Below are 18,381 nucleotides of genomic sequence, written 5' to 3'. Positions count from 1 at the left end.
CAAACAACAAAAAAGCATGACGACAGTTTAAGGGCCTCAGGAGACACGATTAAACAAACCAATATACATGTTATTAGAGTCAGCGAAGAGGAGAAAGCAAGAAAGTGACAGAAAGCTTATTCAAAGAAATAATGGCTGAAAAATTCCCAAACCTGAAGGAAAAAAATAGAAATCTAAATTTAGGAAGCTCAATGGACACCAAATAAGATGAATTCAAAGAGACCCACTCTGAGACCTATTATCTCAAATTACAAAAAGTTGAAGACAAAGAGGAAATTTGAAATCCACAAGAGAACAACTATTTGCTGTATACCAGGGAACTTCCATAAGACTATCAGTAGATTTTTTCAGCAGAGACCTTGCAGTCCAGAAGGGAGTGGGATGATATATTCAAAGTGCTGAAAGAAATAAAACCTGGCCACCAAGACTACTACACGCAGCAATCTTTTCCTTCAAAAGTAAAGAAGATAAAAGACTTTCTCAGACAAATAAAAGCTGAAGAAGTTCATTACCACTAGATCTGCCTTACAAAAAATGTTAAAGGAAGTCCTTCAAGTTGAAAGGATACTAAATAGCAGCATGAGTTCATAGGAAAGTACGAAACTCATTGGCAAAGATAAATATCTAAAGGTAAACCATATTATATTACCATAATGGGGGCAGGAAAATATACTTTTAATTATACTATAAAAGTCAAGAGACAAATGTATTAAAAACATCTATAACTAAATTATGTAAATGGCTATGTAATAAAAATAGATGTAAATTGTGACATCACTAGTGTATAATGTAGGGCGTGAGAGTTAAAAATCGAAGAGTTCTTGCATGCGAGGTAAGTTAAGTTGTTGTCAGCTTAAAATAGACTGTTATAACCATATTTTGTGAAGGCTTCTTGGTAACCACAAAGAAAATACCCATACAAGTTACATGGACATACACACACAAAAAGGTAATCAAAACGTATCAATAAAAAACATACCAAAGACAGCAGCAAGAGAAAAAAAAGAGGGACAGTAGAACTACAATGTTAACAGAAAACAGTTAACTGACAAATATTGTCCCTTATCAATATTTTATACGAAAATGAACTAAACTCTCCAATAAAAATATGCAGAGTGGCTAAATTAATAAAAAAGAAGATCCAACCATTCAGTATATGAGAAACCCACTTTATATACAAGGACACACACAGGCTGAAAGTGAAAAAATGGAAGAAAGATATTCCATGTACTGGTAATGAAAAGAAAGCAGGACTACCTATACTTATACAAAGCAAATTAGACTTTAAGCCAAAAACTGTCTCTAGAGACAAAGAAGGTCATTACATAATGACAAAAGGGTGAAATCAACAGAAAGCCATAACAATGTAATTATGTAACAAAAAGAGAGAAGATTCAAATTGATAAAATCAGAAATGAAAGTGGAGACATTACAATAGATACCTCAGAAATATAAAGGATCATTAGGGACTATTCGAAACAATAATATGCCAATAGATTGAATAACCTAGACAAAATGGGTAATTTCTTTGAAACATGCACCCTACCAAGACTGAATGATGAAGAAATGGAAAGCCTGAACCGACCAACAACAAATAAGGTTGAAGTAATAATCAAAATCCTCAAACCATAGAAAAACCGAAGACCAGATGGCTTCACAGCTCAATTCTATCAGAACTTCAAAGAAGAATTAGTACTAACCTTCTTAAACCTCTCCAAAAAATAGTAGAGGAAATACTTTCAAATTGATTTCATGAGACCAACATCACCTTGATCCCAAATCCAGACAAACACCCCATAAGAAAAGAAAACTACAGGCCAGTATCTCTGATGAACATAGGTGCAAAGGTTATCAGTAAAATATTGGAAAACTTCACTTAACAACACATTGAAAAAATTATACCATGACCAAGTGGAATTTATCTTTGAGATGTAATGTTGGTTTAACATATGCAAATCAGTCCATGTGATACACCACAAAATGACATGTGAAAACCACATGATCACCTCAACAGATGCAGAAAAAGCATTTGATAAGGTTCAACACACTTTCATGATAAAAACTCTCAACAAAATAGGTATGGAAGGAAATTTATTTAACACAGTAAAGCCCATTTATGAAAAGCCTACATCACAGTAAATGGAGAGCTTTTTTTCTAATATCCAGTATTGTCTCCACATTTCTATTCCACATAGCACTGGAAGTACTGGCAAGAGCAGTCAGACAAGAAAAAAAAAAAAGGCATCCAAAGTGGAAAGAAAGAGGTAAAACTATCCCTGTTGGCAGATGACATGACCCTGTATTTAGAAACCCCTCAGAGCTACAAAAAAATATCATTAGAAATAATAAATAAATTCAGCAAAGTTGCAGAACATAAAGTCAACATACAAAATTATTTGCATTTCTTTACATCAATAGCTATCTATCTGAAAAGAAAATCGAGAAAACAATTACATCAAAAAGAGTAAATTACTTAGGAATAAATTTCACCAAGAATGTGAAAGGTCTGTACACTTAAAACTATAAAAAAATTCATGAAAGAAGTTGAAGACAATAAAAATAAATGAAAAGATATCCCATCTTCATGGATTGAAAAGAATTAATATTGTTCAAATGTCCATACTACCCTAAGTAATATACAGACTCAATGTAACCCATATCAAATTTCAATGTCATTTTATTTGATTTTTTATAAAACAAAAATAGGAAAATGTCCAAAAATTTGTATCGAGGCACAAAAGGTCACAAATAGCTAAAGCAATCTTGAGAAAGATAAACAAAATGGAGGCATCACATGTTCTGTTTTCAAATTATATTACAAAACTATAATGATCAAAACATTATGGAACTGAAATATAAACAGACACGTAGACTAATGGAACAGAATAGAGAGCACAGAAATAACCCCAAGCATATACAGCAAACAAACTTTTTTACTATAACACATAATGGAGAAAGGATAATTTTTTAAAAATAAATGGTGTTAGGAAACCTGCATATCCACATATACAAGAATGAAATTGGACCTTTTTATTACACCATACACAAAAATCAACTCAAAGTGAATTAAAGGGACCTAAATGTAAGACCTGAAGCCGTAAAACTCCTAGAAGAAAACCTAAGGGAAAGCTCCTTGGCATTGTCTTTGGAAACTATTTGTTATATATCTTATGGAAAGCTCAAGCAACAAAAGGAATAATAAATAAGTGGGACTACATAAAGCTAAAACCTTCTATACTGCAAAGGAAACAATCACCTGAAAGAAGATGCAGCCTATGGAATGGTAGAAGAAATTGGCAAACCATGATAAGGGGTCTATATATAAAATACATATGGAATTCACACAACTCAATAGCCAAAAAATAATAACCCACTGGTATAGGACTAGAATAAACACTTTTTCACAAGAAGACATACAAATGTCCAATAGATATACAAAAAAGGTGGCCAGCATCTGAGAAGTGCACATCAAAACCACGATGAGATATCACCTCACAGCTTTTAGATGACTATTATCAAAAAGACAAAAGATAACAAGTATTGTTGAGTTTGTGTAGAAAAGGGAACTCTTGTACTCTGTTAGTGGGAATGTACATGGGTGCAGCCATTATGGAAAAGAGTATAAAGTTCCTCAAAAAATTAAAAATAGAACTACTAAATGACCCAGAAATCTCTCTTCTGTGTATACACCAATGGTAAATGAAATCAGCACCTGATAGAGATATCTGCACTCCTATGTTCATTACAGCATTATTTACAATAGCCAAGATATGGAAACAATCTGAGTGTCCATTGATGGATGAATGAATAAAGAAATTAAATATATATATGCATATGAATATAATGCTGCCTTAAAAAGGAAGGAGATACTGCCATTTGTGACAATGTGGATGAATCTGGAGGAAAATTGTGCTAAATAAAATAAGCCAGTCACAGAAACATAAATCCTGTCTGGTCTCACTTACATGTGGAAAGTAAAAATGTTGAATATGCAGAAACAGAGTGTAGAACTGTGGTTACCAGAGATTGGGGTGGTAGTGGAAAAGGGTGGTGTTGGCCAAATTCTACAAAGTTGCAGTTTTGTAGAATGAATAAGTCTAGACATGTAATATAAAGCATGATGACCATACTTAAAAATATTATATCATATACTGGAAATTTTCTGAGAGAGTAGATTTCAGGAGCTCTTACCTCACCCACACACAAGGTAACCACGACAGAGTGTAGATATGTTAATTTGCTTGACTGTAGTCATCATTTCACTCTGTATACATATATCAAAGCATCATATTAACAACATTCAACATATTCAATCCCAAAGTAAAAAAAAAAAAAAAGAAGTATGATAATGTAAATTGGTAGAGCCATTATGGGAAACAGTATGGAGGTTCCTCAAATTCCTCAAAAAAAGAAAAATAGAAATACCATATGACCCAGCAATCCCATTACTAGGTCCAAAAGAAAGAAAATCAGTATGTCAAAGAGATATCCACACTCCCTTGTTTATTGCAGCATAATTCACAAAAGGCAAGATATGGAATCAACCTAAGGGTCCATCAACAGATGAATGGATAAGTTGAACAAAATGGATAAATTATGGCATATATACACAATGAAAATAGTCACAAAAAAAGAATAAAATTCTGTCATTTGCAGCAACATGGATGGATAAGCCCAGAGGACACTATGTTAAACAAAATAAACCAGGCACAGAAATACAAATATTGCATGTTCTCAGTCATATGTGGGAGCTGAAAGAGTTGATCTCATAGAAGTAGAGAGTAGAATAGTGGTTACCAGAGGCTGGGAAGGTTAGCGGGCAGGGGAGGAGAGAGAAAGGATGGTTAATGGGTACAAAATCCAGTAGGGAGGAATAAGTTCTAGTGTTCAATAGGGTGACTATAGTCAATTACGTACCAATTAAAATCATTAATTAATATAAAAGCAAAAATAAAAGGCTATTATTTGAACCCACTGTCCCCTGAGTTGAAGAAAAATGCATATTTAAAGAAACTGCAAAAAATTTTAATAGGTGGTTATGAAAGCCTGAAAACGGAGTGACAGATCATCAGTCTGTATTGATCAGAGACAGAATTGTCACAGAGAATAAATGAAAATCTGTTATATAAAATATACATAATAAAGTTTAAGGTTCGGGAATGTTCAGGGACTCAGAGAGCAAAACCTTCAACTGTTTGCATTTTTACAAACTATGCGAACGTTTTATAACTTAGCACGCTCTTACTCATAAGTGTAAGCTGATAAGGTTGATCTCATAGAAGTAGAGAGTACAGTTGTGATTACTAGAGGCTGGAAAGGGTAGAGGAACGGGAGGAAAGGGGAAAGCTGGCAAACGGATGCCAACTTAAAACTAGGTAGGAAGAATAAGTTCTAGTGTTCCATAGTACTGCTAGGTATCTATAAATAACAATCATTCATTGTATAAATAATAATGGTTAGAAGAGAGTTCAAATGCTCTCAACACAAAGAAATTGTAGATGTTCGTGATAATGGATATGCAAACTACACCAATTTTAACGTCATGCCTTGTACATTAAAATATCACTCTGAAGTTATTAACCAATTCTACGAGATTTTTGATAGAGTCTTTAGGTTTTTCTACATGTAGTATCATGTCATCTGTAAATAAGGAAAGTTCGTCTTCATCTTTTCCAATCTGGATTCCCTTTATTTCTTTCTCTTGCTTGATTACTCTTTCTAGTACTTCCAGTACTATGTTGGATAGAAGTGGTGAGAGTGGACATCCTTGTCTTGTACCTGTCCTTAAGGGAAAGGCCTTCAGTTTTTCCCCATTCAGAATAATACTGGCAATGGGCTTGTCATAAATGACTTTTATTGTGTTAAGATATTTTCCTTCTATACCTAATTTGTTGACAGTCTTTATCATGAAGGAATGTTAAATTTTGTCAAATGCTTTTTCATCATCTATTGGGATAATCATATGATCTTTGTCCTTGAGCTTGTTGATGTGATGTATCACATTTATTGACTTTTGTATGTTGAACCATCCTTGCACCCCTGGGATGAATCCCAATTGATCATAGTGTATTTTTTTTTAAATATGTTGCTGTATTCTGATTGCTAATATTTTGTTGAGGATTTTAGTATCTAGGTTCATCAAGGATATTGGCATATAGTTTTCTTTTTTTTGTTGTGTCTTTATTTGGTTTTGGTATCAGAGTTATGTTGGCCTCATTGAATGAGTTTGGGAGAGTAGCATCTGTTTCAATTATTTGGAATAGTTTAAGGAGAATTAGTATTAACTCCTCTTTACTCCTAGAGCTGGTTAATAACTTCAGTGATGTTGCAGGACAGAAAATAAATGCCCCCAAATCAGTAGTATTTATACACTCAAATATTGAATTAACAGAGAGAGAAATAGAGAAAGTAAGCCCATTTACAATTGTCACCAAAAAAATATGATACCTAGGGATCAATTTAACCAAGGAGGTGAAAGAACTCTACAATGAGAATTACAAATGGCTTCTGAAAGAAGTTAAAGAAGACACCAAAAGATGGAAAGATATTCCATGCTCTTGGATTGGAAGAATTAACATTGTGAAAATGTCTATACTACCCAAAGTGATCTACAGATTCAATGCAATCCCCATCAAAATACCAATGACATTCTTCACAGAAATGGAAAATACAATCTTACTTTTCATATGGAAAAACAAAAGAACCTGGATATCCGAAGCAATCCTGAGCAAAAAAAAAAAAAAAAAAAAAAAAAAAACAAAGCCAGAGGCATTAACTCTGCCTGACTTCAAATTATACTACAAAGCTGTTGTAACCAAAACAGCATGGTACTGTTACAAAAATAGACATTCAGATGAATGGAATAGAGTAGAGAGCCCAGAAATCACTCCTCAGGCTTATAGCCATCTGATATTAGACAAAGGCAGCAAAAATCTGTATTGGGGAAAAGATTGCCTCTTCAACAAGTGGTGCTGGGAAAACTGGATATCCATATGCAGAAGAATGAAACTAGATATGCATCTCTCACCATGCACTAAAATCAACTCAAAATGGATTGAAGACCTAGATATAAGGCCCGAAACTTTAAAATTACTAAGGGAAAATATAGGTGAAGCAGTTCAGAAGTTAGGTCAGGGCACAGCCTTTATGAACATGAGCCCCAAAGCACAAAGCAGCAAAAGAAAAAAATAAATGAATGGAACAATATCAAACTAAAAATTTTCTGCACAGCAAAAGAAACAATCAACAGAGTGAAAAGACAACCTACAGAGTGGGAGAAAATTTTTGCTAAGTATGCTTCCAACAAGGGACTAATATCCAGAATATACATAGAACTCAAGCAATTATACAGTAAAAAATAAATGCCCCAATTAAAAAATGGGCAAAGGAGCTGAACAGATATTTTTCAAAGGAAGATATACAAATGTGCAACAGATAAATGAAACAATGCTCAGTATCACTAGTCATCAGGGAAATGCAAATTAAAATCACATTGAGATACCACCTCACTTCAGTTAGACTGTCTATAATCAAAAAGACGGTGAATAACAAATGCTGGCGAGGGAGTGGATAGAAGAGAACACTACTGCACTGTTGGTGGGACTGTAAATTAGTACAAGCACTTTGGAAAACAATTTGGAGGTTTCTCAAACAACTACAGATAGATCTTCCCTATACGATCCAGCAATCCCTCTTCTGGGTATATACCAAGAGGAATGGAAATCATCATGTAAAAGAGATACCTGCACTCCCATGTTCATCACAGCTCTGTTTACAACAGCCAAGATATGGAACCAACTTCAATGTCCATCAATACATGATTGGATAAGAAAAGTGTGGTATGTATTCACTATGGAATACTATTCTGCCATAAAAAAGAATGAAATTCTCCCATTTGCAACAACATGAATGAACCTGGAGAAACTTATGTTGAGTGAAACAAGCAAAGCACAGAGGGATAAACACCACATGTACTCACTCATATGTGGGAGCTAAGACAGAAAGGGAGGAAGGAAAGAAAGACCACAGTAATGCTGTGGTCCAACAGAGGGAGGGAACATTCCTAGGGCTACAAATTGGAGTGGAGGGGACAGGGGGAGAGGGAGGGAAGTTGAGGGATAATTGGGAGGGGACAAAGGTATGAAAGTAATTTCTGGTAATGGGTATGCCCTCAGTATGGATCTGACCCACACATCATGGGAAGGAGGGGAGACACTTAGCTTAGTATGTGATGAATATTCTTAATAAATAAATAATAAAAATAAAAATGAGTCCAATTCTTAGCAAAAAATAAAATAAAATAATATATCACTGTCTAGCTGTAATTATAATCTAACTACCTTGATTAGATCTTCACACATTGCATACATGTACTGAAATATAACTCTGTACCCCATAAATAGGTACAATCAATACATGTCAATTAAAACATTGATTATAAAAACACTATACCCCACTAATAGGTCCAATAAAAATAACAATAATAATAAGTTTTAAGGGCCGTCCCCATGGTACACTCGGGAGAGTGCAGCACTGGGAGTGCAGTGGCACTCCCACCACGGGTTCGGATCCTATATAGGAATGGCCGGTGCGCTCACTGGCTGAGCGCGGTGCAGACGACACCACGCCAAGGGTTGCGATCCCCTTACCAGTCACGAAAAAGACACACACACAAAAAAGTTTTAAAATAGCTGTACTTTAAAAACATATTTATATCTACATATATAAGCTATATTTTCACACCTAAAATAAGTATAATTGATTACATAATGATGTCATTGATCACCCCTAAGAAGACTGAAACACAATTAGAGAAGATGTGTGTGCACCTGTGCAAGGTGTGTGAAATGCGGATAAATGGGCACAGATGGGGAAAAGTAGACAGTGTACACCTGGCCTCATAGGTGGCCTCATAATCAGCCACCCTGATTTTCTTCATTCTAGAGTCTTGGTCTTTAAGGATTTGCAGTGCCCTGGGATCACGGTGACAATAAAATTGCTTGGCTAATGAGGAACTTTGGAAATTGAGCCCCTAGGGATACAGAGATAACAGTGTGGCTCTGACTACCTCATTCATCAGTTCTCTAGAAAATAAATAGCATGACTGAGGCTCCTCCCATAGACGGCCCCTAATGGACAGGAGTTCAGTGACTCACTCAATCCTTCTTCTCTGATGACAGATCTTTCATATGATACACCCAAAGATGTCAAGCATTACTCCATTGTGACTCCACCCAGGCAATCTAAAGTCCCTTAATTCATGTTTGCAAATGAAGGCAGGTGTTTTACTGCAATTTCATCTGGGGGAAGGTGACAGTGAGGATGTATATGAGGTCATTAGAATCAAGTCCCCATGGGTCTCTTGTCTAACTATCTGTCCTTTGTACCTTTGCACCAATACTGAAGCACCTCTCATCTACTAATCTCATGCTCAGTCTCTACAATGGCCAGGACCATTGTACTCTTTAGTAGGAATCTGCCTTTTCTAAAACAGAAGGACTGTTATAAAATTCTCTGACATTTACCAGCAACCCAGTGGTTGTGGGGGCAGAAAGTTTGTTAACTTCACCTTATCTTCCCATTCCTGGCTCTTGACACACATTTGTATCATCTCTAAGTCCTGGCTCTGATGTCTCTGGGGAGCCAGACAGAATCTTTAAGCTGCCTCCCTAGTGTTTGTGTTTGCTTTAAAAATTATGAAATATTTTAAGCAATCAGAACAGTACAGATAGACTATTTTTTAGTGATGACCCCTTAACCATTTCCAGGACTAACAATTATTGATGGCCTACTATACAAATTCCAGGTTTTTAAATAAGTAACAAAACAATATGCAAACAGAAGACAACATTTATTTAATTTTCCTCCATTAGAAGCCAACCCTTCCTACCATGGTGTTTGCCTCTCTGATGTTATTGCTCTTGCTGGCCTGGAAAACACATATTGGATTGTCCTGTCACCCCATCTCTTCCATCAGATTCATCAACAACATGGAATCCAGAAACCAAACAGGTGTTGCAAAATTCTTTCTCATGGAGGTGACAGAGGATCCAGAACTGCAGCCCCTCCTCTTCAGCCTGTTCCTGTCCATGTACCTGATCACCGTCCTGGGAAACCTGCTCATCATCCTGGCTGTTATCTCTGACTCCCACCTCCACACCCCCATGTACTTCCTTCTCTCCAATCTGTCCTTTACTGACATCTGTTTAAGCACAACTACCATCCCCCAAATGCTGCTCAACATCCAAACACAGAATCGGAGCATCACTTATAAAGGTTGCCTCACCCAGGTCTGACTTGTCCTGGTTTTTGCTGGTGAGGAAAGTTGCCTTCTTGCAATAATGGCTTATGACCATTATGTGGCCATCTGTCACCCACTGAGGTACACAGTCATCATAAACATCCATCTGTGTGGCCTGCTGACTCTACTCTCCCTGTTCATAAGCATTGTGGATGCCCTGGTTCAGAGCCTGATGGCGCTGCAGCTGTCCTTTTGCACAGATGTTGAAATCCCCCTCTTCTTCTGTGAAGTTGTTCAGGTCATCGAGGTTGCCTGTTCTGATGCCCTCATTAATACCATTCTGACATATTTTGCAAGTAGTATACTTGGTGCTATTCCCTTGTTTGGAATAATTTTCTCTTACGCTCAAATTGTCTCCTCTGTTTTGAGAATGCCAGCAGCAGGAAGAAAGCATAAAGCTTTTTCCACCTGTGGGTCTCATCTCTCAGTTGTGTCCTTGTTCTGTGGGACAGGTTTTGGGGTGTACATTAGTTCTGCAGTTACTGACTCATCCAGAATCACTGCAGTGGCTTCACTGATGCACACTGTGGTCCCTCAAATGATGAACCCCTTTACCTACAGCCTGAGGAACATGGATATGAAGGGAGCTTTGAGGAAGCTCATTGGTAGGACACCTTCTGTTGTGTGACTGTGTCATCTGCTTTGGACTGAGGCTTCTAGAATGAGTCAAAGAGACAGAAATACCGGGTGAGCTGTGGTTCCTGACTCTTGCTTTACCAAGTTGTTCTATATTGACTAGAGAACATAATGGGTTAGTTCATTTTAACTTTGGGTTGAAAGCTGACTTGCTCATTGTACAGCTCTGGGGGTGTTTCAAAAATGAATTCTGTTTTCTAAACTCAGTTTCTTTGTCTGGAGTCATCTTCTTATTTTCTTTGAAAACTTCTTATGGATTTATTTATAAGAATATATCTAGGTTTTGCTTTTCTCATTCGTCTTGTCATTCAGTGTTTCTTACTCATCCCTGGCGGAGTCCACACAGAGAAATGTAATTGAATAAAATTCATTGTGTCATTGATCTCTTAGAGGATTGGCTGCAGTCTTAAGGATCCCTTGCAAAACATTTAAATGCATATTTGTGAGGAAAGCTATTCCAGTGAGAATCACTTTACTTTGAGCAGTTATTGACTGTAAAAAGAGGAAAAGGGGAATGTTGGTAAGAATCACACCTTCACTTTCCACATACGCACACACACAAAAAGGATCCATCAGTCAGACTTATCTCTTTCAGTATGGGGTTATACACAGTGGAGTTTTAAAGGAAAATCAGAAGATTGTCTGGACAGCCTTCTGTTCTGGTCGTCATCGGAAGTTGAGAAAGTGGTGTTGTTTTCAGCAACACGTCTAAGAAACAGCTCCCTACCTGGCCTCTGAGATGGGTTCTAGTCTTGACTTTTCCTATTGATGTTTATGGAACACATGGAGAGATAAATCACCTGTACTCTTTGCTCAAAGGGCCAGTTCCCTAATGTCACCCAAGAAACACTGACTCTCTCGGGCTGGTCATTTAACTTAGTTAGAACATGGTGCTGATTTTGAATCTCTGGGGAGATATGGAAGGGATGGGCATTTTTAACAGGCACTGTGTGAGTATCTGATAATCTCTGATGTCTGACATGCATGACTCATATTAGAAGATCACATGAAAAAGTACTTAGAATTAGGAATGTGTAAGGTCTTTCTCAAATTTATTTGTGAAAATAACATACACAAATAGTGCATGAATCATATCTATAGTTCTCAAAGGATAATAACATACTAAAATTGCATATCACTTCCCAGAGGTAAAAAGTGTAGCAGCGGCATCCCCATAGAATCTACCTAAAGCATGTTCCACTCACAATAGCTTCTCCTCTCATGGTGGTCAACAGTGTCCTGAAATTGTATTTATTATTTTATTCAATGTTTTTCTATTAGGCTGACTCCTGCAAAATTATCAGTATGTGAACTTATTTGCTCAAGGAAACTAGCAATAGGGTTAAAACTCATCATGTTATCTCCCCTGTATAGGTTTTTGTCCATTTTAAAATTTGCCTTTTTTCAAACCTGTTAAAAGTTTAATCTTAACGTGTGAATTTTATTTCCTGATTGTTTTCTCTGTATTGCACTTTAGATATTCTACTATGTCATTGTGTGTACAGTACTGATTTATTTACAATAATCTCTTTTAAAATAATGCATGGTATCTTGTCAAATTGGAATACTTTCTGATATTGATGGAAATCTTATTTGCTTGTAATTATTTTTTGATATTCTGAATAAATCTGTTGAACATTCTTGTTTGTGTGTTCTGGTGGTAAAGAGATAGAGTTTTGCAGTTGAGATGGGATTACAGGTATACCGGAGAACTTATGTTCCTTTGGGTAGTTCCACATGTTATCCTAAGTGGTTAAACCAATTTATAGCATGTTAAAAGTTCCATATCTTGTTCTTGATGTCCTATTGTAAGGGTAATCTTTGTACTTGACACTGGTGCCTGGCTATGAGACTCTTGCAGGGGAGGTGGAGACCCCACAGACTACATCTCCAGTCCAACAGTGTCTCTTTTGTTACCTCTGAAATATGTAAAAGGTACAGAACAGCAGGAGTGGTGCCCATCTATCTATTTCCAGAATTAGTAAAGAGTAAATTTTGACACTTGCCATAATGGTTCTCTTCTCAAAGTAAAAACATAGTACACATAGCAAAGACATTCTATTTTTATTCTACATCCCTCTCCTTCCAATTCCAAAGGCAACCTCAGTCTTAAATTTGTTGGGTCTCCAGGCATTGTTTTAAACTGTGTGTGTGCGTGTGCGTGTGCGTGTGCATGTGTGCGTGTGCGTGTGTGTGTGTGCGTGTGTGTGTGCACGCACACGATGCAAATGCCCATAAGTCTGAGAAGCTATAAATAAATTGTGAGGTCGTAAGACAGTGGAATACAGTGAAGGAGTGAAAGATAAGGAAGCAGAATGAAATGTACTAAGACTTAGAAGTCACTAGGTATATTATCTTAAAAAAACAATTGCAAAATGACACACAATACATAAAATTTTCAGATGCAAAGTGATAGCATTGTTTATTGATAGAATCACAAAGAATATATTGAAAGTGCAAGGGAATAATACCAAGGTTAGAGTAACGGTCCCATTGGGGAGAGGAAAGAGATGAAGAGTGTGAAAAAATTGAGGGGGGCGGTGTTCCAATAGGTTTGTTTTATTTTATTTTTGTAGAATGCCTACTATATGTTTGGCAACATATTTTATTATTTATTGTCTAAATTTAAGGTGTACAACACTACATAGTGAAATGATTACTATAGTCAAGCAAATTATTATATCCATTACCTCACATAGTTACCTTTCTTTTTATCCTTTTCTTTTCATTTTTTTCTTTCCTTTCTTTTTTTTTTTTTTTTTTTTGATGGTCAAAGGACCTAAACTCTACCCTCATAGTGAATTTCTGGGGTACGGTGTTACTAACAGTAGTCATCATGGTGTACATTTTGTCTCTGGAATAGTTCATCCTCCATAAATGCAAACCTGTACCCTTGTACCTACATCTCCCCATTTCCCAGGCCACCCTACCCCTGCTGACCACCACCTCTCCTCTCTGTTTCTCTGTATTTGATTTTGTTTCTTTTTAAAGATTTCACGTGTAAGTGAGATCATTTAGTATTTTTCTGTGTCTGGCTTATTTCAATTAATATAATGTCTTCTAGGTCTATACATTGTTGCAAATGGCAGAATATCCTTCTTTTTCAAGGCTGAATAATATTCCACTATATGTGCCGGGGTACTTTGGAAAGTTCTTGGAAAACGGAGTTAAAAGTGAACATGAATCTTTCCATGAACTTGTTGAAGACCCCTCATATATACTCACATAGCTCCCACATTTTCTTTACCATTTCTCTGTCAACAGACACATTAGGCTGTGTCCACATTTGGCTGTTGTGAATAATGCTGCAATGAAAAAGAGAGTGTAGGTATTTCTCTGAGTGGTGGTTTCATCTCCTCTGGGTGTATATGCAGAGGGACTGCTGGGTCCTGTGGTGGTTGTATTTTTAACTTCTTCGGGAGCCTCCACACTGCTCTCCACAGTGGCTACACTGATACACATTCCCGCCACCAGTGGACTACCGTCCCCCTTTCTCCATGCCAATGCTGACACTTGTCTTTCTGATAAGAGCGTTAACATGAAATTGTACAAGAGTGATTTCATCTCGAAGGAATTTATGTTGTGTTATTGGTGTTGCAGATTTAGCTTTTCAAAATCATTTTCTTTCTGGGTATTTAAATTCCGATTTTCAGATTCTATTTGAATTGCTAGGTTTTTCTCTTTTCTTTTTTTAAATGAGAAATTTTATATTACCTTAATCCTCATTACCATATTGTTCAGTAGTTCTTTCAGTCATAAATTTTTTTTTAACATAACACAGTGGAATCATTTTTTGTGGCCCTTTGTTAATTTCTCAGTAATCCTCTCTCTTCCTCACCTTTTCTCACTTCTGGTGGACTCAGTTCTGTTCTCTCCTTTTGAAAATTCACCAAATTATTGTGATTGTCGTATCATCATGTTGACGGGATACTCGCACTCCCACGTTTACTGCAGCTGTATGTACAATAGCCAAGAGTTGGAAGCAACCTAAATGTCCATCAATAGACGACTGGATGAATGAGGAAAATGTGGTATATCTCCACAATAGAATACTACTCTGCCATAAAAAAGAATGAAATTCTGCCATTTGCAGCAACATGGATGAACTTAAGGAAAACTGTGTTAAGAAAAATAAGCCAGGCACAGAAAGAAAAATACCACATGTACTCACTCATAAGTGGGAGCTAAAAAAATAAACGAATAAATTTTAAAAGTAAAGTTTTTATCTTTTTTTCTATCCATGTGCTCACTCTTTCACCTCTAGCAGGTTCACAGTTGCCCTGACCAATCGTCCAACCTCTTGCCTTGAATTCCATCCAATGACTGATTCCAAACAATATTGAGAATATAAAAAATCCAGTCATCAAGTTGGCCAGAAGTTAGGTTCAGTTATTCCCTGGATTCTTTCTGAAACTCTCAGCTGTTCTAAGTCCATTGTCATGGGTCCAGGCTGTGTTCACAACTTTGTATCCACTCACGTTTCTCAATAACAAAGCATCACTTAAGCCCTTTTTAGTATTTTAAAATAGTTTACATTTTATGTGGTTCTTATATTTTATACTTTTATGTCCTTTCGAATTTTGTCTATTATTTAATATGTTTGATGTGAATAGGATTAAGATAGTGAAGGATGATATTGGGACACCATCCCGTCTAAAGTGGGCTTCAATATACTGAGAAAATTGTGGATCAATAAAGTTCATACAGAACCAGAAAATAATTTGATAAGCACATAAAAATCTTGAATACATTAAAAATGTTCAAATTTTTAACTTTGACACTAAAATGCTAATATTATCCAATTTAATATCAACATGATGTTGGATCCCTACCTATTAAATAATGGATGAGATATAACTAAATGTACTGAGATTTTGCTTGCACACTCATGCTTTCCCATGGCCTTGTAATTTCCCACTATTTTTAAAGATAAAGTATCATAAATTCAACCCACAGTTTCCTAATGTGAAGAAAAAATATAAATTGAAATTAAAATAATAAAATTAGCAAAGATGGTTGTAAAAGCCTAAAAAAGTAGTAATGGATCTTTCTGTATTGATCAGAAAAAGAATTTTCACAGAGAATAGGCTGAAATCTCCTGTATAAAATTTGCACTGTGTACATTAAGGATCAGAAAACATTTAGTGACTCAGAAAAACATCTGTTTGCATTTTTACAGTCATTTACCTATATTTTATAATATATCACTTATCCCCATATATCAGCTGTATTTTCACACTTTAAATCGGTATCAGACTTCTTGATATCATTAATTAGTGTTGCCTTCATTCATTCCTAAGAAAATACTGATGTCTAGTTATAGAATGCTGTGTGTTCATGTGTGCAAGGTATGCGACATGGGGATGAGCAGGCACAGGTGGAGAAAAGTAGGTAGTGCACACCTGGTCTTATAGGGTCAGGCAAGCAGCCATCCTGAATCCTGCCCTTCTAGAGTCTTGGTCTTTAAGGATTTGCAGTGTCCTGGGATCACAGTGACAATAAAATTCCTTGGCTAATGAGGAGCTTTGGATATTGAGCCCCTGGAGGTACAGAGACTGCAGTGTGCCTGTGACCACCGCATTCAACAGTCATTCCTCAGCAAAGCAGTAGCCCCACCTGAGCCTCCTCCCACAGATGATCCCATCTGTCCAGGAGCCTGGTGCCTCATTCAGTCCCTCTGCCCTTCGGAAGGACAGATCTTCTGAGTGGTGCACACAGAGATGTCAAGCATTGTACCACTGTGATGCCAACCAGGTAACCAAAAATCCCTTAGTTAAGGTTTGGAATAGACAGCAGGTGTTTTACAACAGGTTCACCCAGAGGAAGCTGTAGAACGAGTACATCAGAAGATTAGACAAGTCACCTGTGGGTCCACTGCACAGCTGTCTGTCCTCTTTACATGTTTCCTTGTACCTTTGCACCAATACTCAAGCACCTCTTATCTACCAATGTGGTAGTCGGTCTCTACTATGGCCAGGAGCATTTTCCTACTGAGCAGAAACCTGCACTTTCTAAAACAGGAAGACTGTTCATAAATTCTCTAAGATTTACTAGCAATCCTGTGCTGGTAGGTGGGGAGCATAATGTTTGGTAAATTTCACCTTATCCTCCCATTCCTGATTGTAGCATACATTTGTATTATCTCTGTTTCCTGGCTCTGAGGTCTCTAGGATACTAGACGTAAACTTGAAGATGCCTCCTAGTCTGTTTTTCTTTAAAATTACAAATTATTTTATATGATCAGAATAACATAGAAAGTACAATTTTCAGAAACTGACCACTCCTTAACTATTTCTAGAACTAACAATTGTTGATGCTCTGGTACAGTAGCTTTGCGCCTTTATTACAGTAACAATATAAAATGCAAGAACTACTTTTGTTTTCCTAATGGTCAACTTTCCTTCACATGATGGTGTTTGCCTGTGGTGATTCTCCTCCTGCTGATCTAGAAAATACATATTTGATTGTCTTGTCACCCCAGCTCTTCCATCAGGTTCATCAACGACATGGAAACCAGAAACCAAACAGCTGTTCCAGAATTCCTTCTCATGGAGGTGACAGAGGATCCAGAACTGCAGCCCCTCCTCTTCAGCTTGTTCCTGTCCATGTACCTGGTCACTGTCCTGGGAAACCTGCTCATCATCCTGGCTGTCCTCTGTAACGCTCAGCTGCACACACCCATGTACTTCTTCCTGTCCAATCTGTCCTTCACTGATATCTGTTTAAGCACAACTACAATCCCAAAGATATTGCTAAATATCCAAGCACAAAGTCAGAGCATCACTTACATAGGCTGCCTCACACAGACCTGCTTTATCCTGGCTTTTGCTAGCCTGGAAAGTTTTCTTCTGGCAGCCATGGCTTATGACCGCTATGTGGCCATTTGTCACCCACTGAGGTACACGGTCATCATGAACCCCCACCTCTGTGGTCTGCTGATTCTACTCTCCCTTTTCATTTGCATACTGGATTCCCTGCTCCACAGTCTGATGCTGCTGCAGCTGTCTTTCTGCACAGATGTTGAAATCCCCCTCTTCTTCTGCGAAGTTGTTCAGGTCATCAAGCTCGCCTGTTCTGATACCCTCATTAATAATATCCTGATATATTCTGCAATGAGCATATTTGGTGGTATTCCACTGTCTGGAGTCATTTTTTCTTATGCTCAGATAGTATCCTCAGTTTTCAAAATGCCATCATCAGGCAGAAAGTACAAAGCTTTTTCCACCTGTGGGTCTCACCTCTCAGTTGTTTCCTTGTTCTACGGGACAGGTTTGGGGGTGTACATTAGTTCTGCACATTCTGACTCTTCAAGAAAGACTGCAGTGGCTTCGACAATTTACACTGTGGTAACTCCCATAATGAACCCCTTCATCTATAGTCTGAGGAACAGGGATATGAAAGATGCCCTGAGGAAGCTCATTGGCAGGACACCCTCTTTACTCTAA

General features: G+C 37.1%; 1 protein-coding gene and 1 pseudogene across 1 annotated transcript; both read left to right on the top strand.

The window, feature by feature from the left end:
• Nucleotides 1-9,968: 9,968 nt before the first annotated feature.
• On the top strand, nucleotides 9,969-10,965 carry LOC134388474 (olfactory receptor 7G1-like; annotated as a pseudogene).
• A 6,462-nt stretch (nucleotides 10,966-17,427) lies between these two features.
• LOC134388296 (olfactory receptor 7G2-like) lies at nucleotides 17,428-18,381 on the top strand. Its single transcript, XM_063111227.1, has one exon. The coding sequence runs from the start codon at nucleotides 17,443-17,445 to the stop codon at nucleotides 18,379-18,381; it is 939 nt and encodes a 312-aa protein (XP_062967297.1). The 5' UTR covers nucleotides 17,428-17,442.

The sequence above is a fragment of the Cynocephalus volans genome, chromosome 10 (assembly GCF_027409185.1).
Source record: "Cynocephalus volans isolate mCynVol1 chromosome 10, mCynVol1.pri, whole genome shotgun sequence".
Taxonomy (NCBI): Eukaryota; Metazoa; Chordata; class Mammalia; order Dermoptera; family Cynocephalidae; genus Cynocephalus; species Cynocephalus volans.
This window is presented reverse-complemented; position numbering and strand designations above follow the sequence as displayed.

What these genes read in the sequence shown, in the direction of transcription:
- LOC134388296 (XM_063111227.1), top strand. Translation starts at nt 17,443, where the DNA reads ATGGAAACCAGAAACCAAACAGCTGTTCCAGAATTCCTTCTCATGGAG.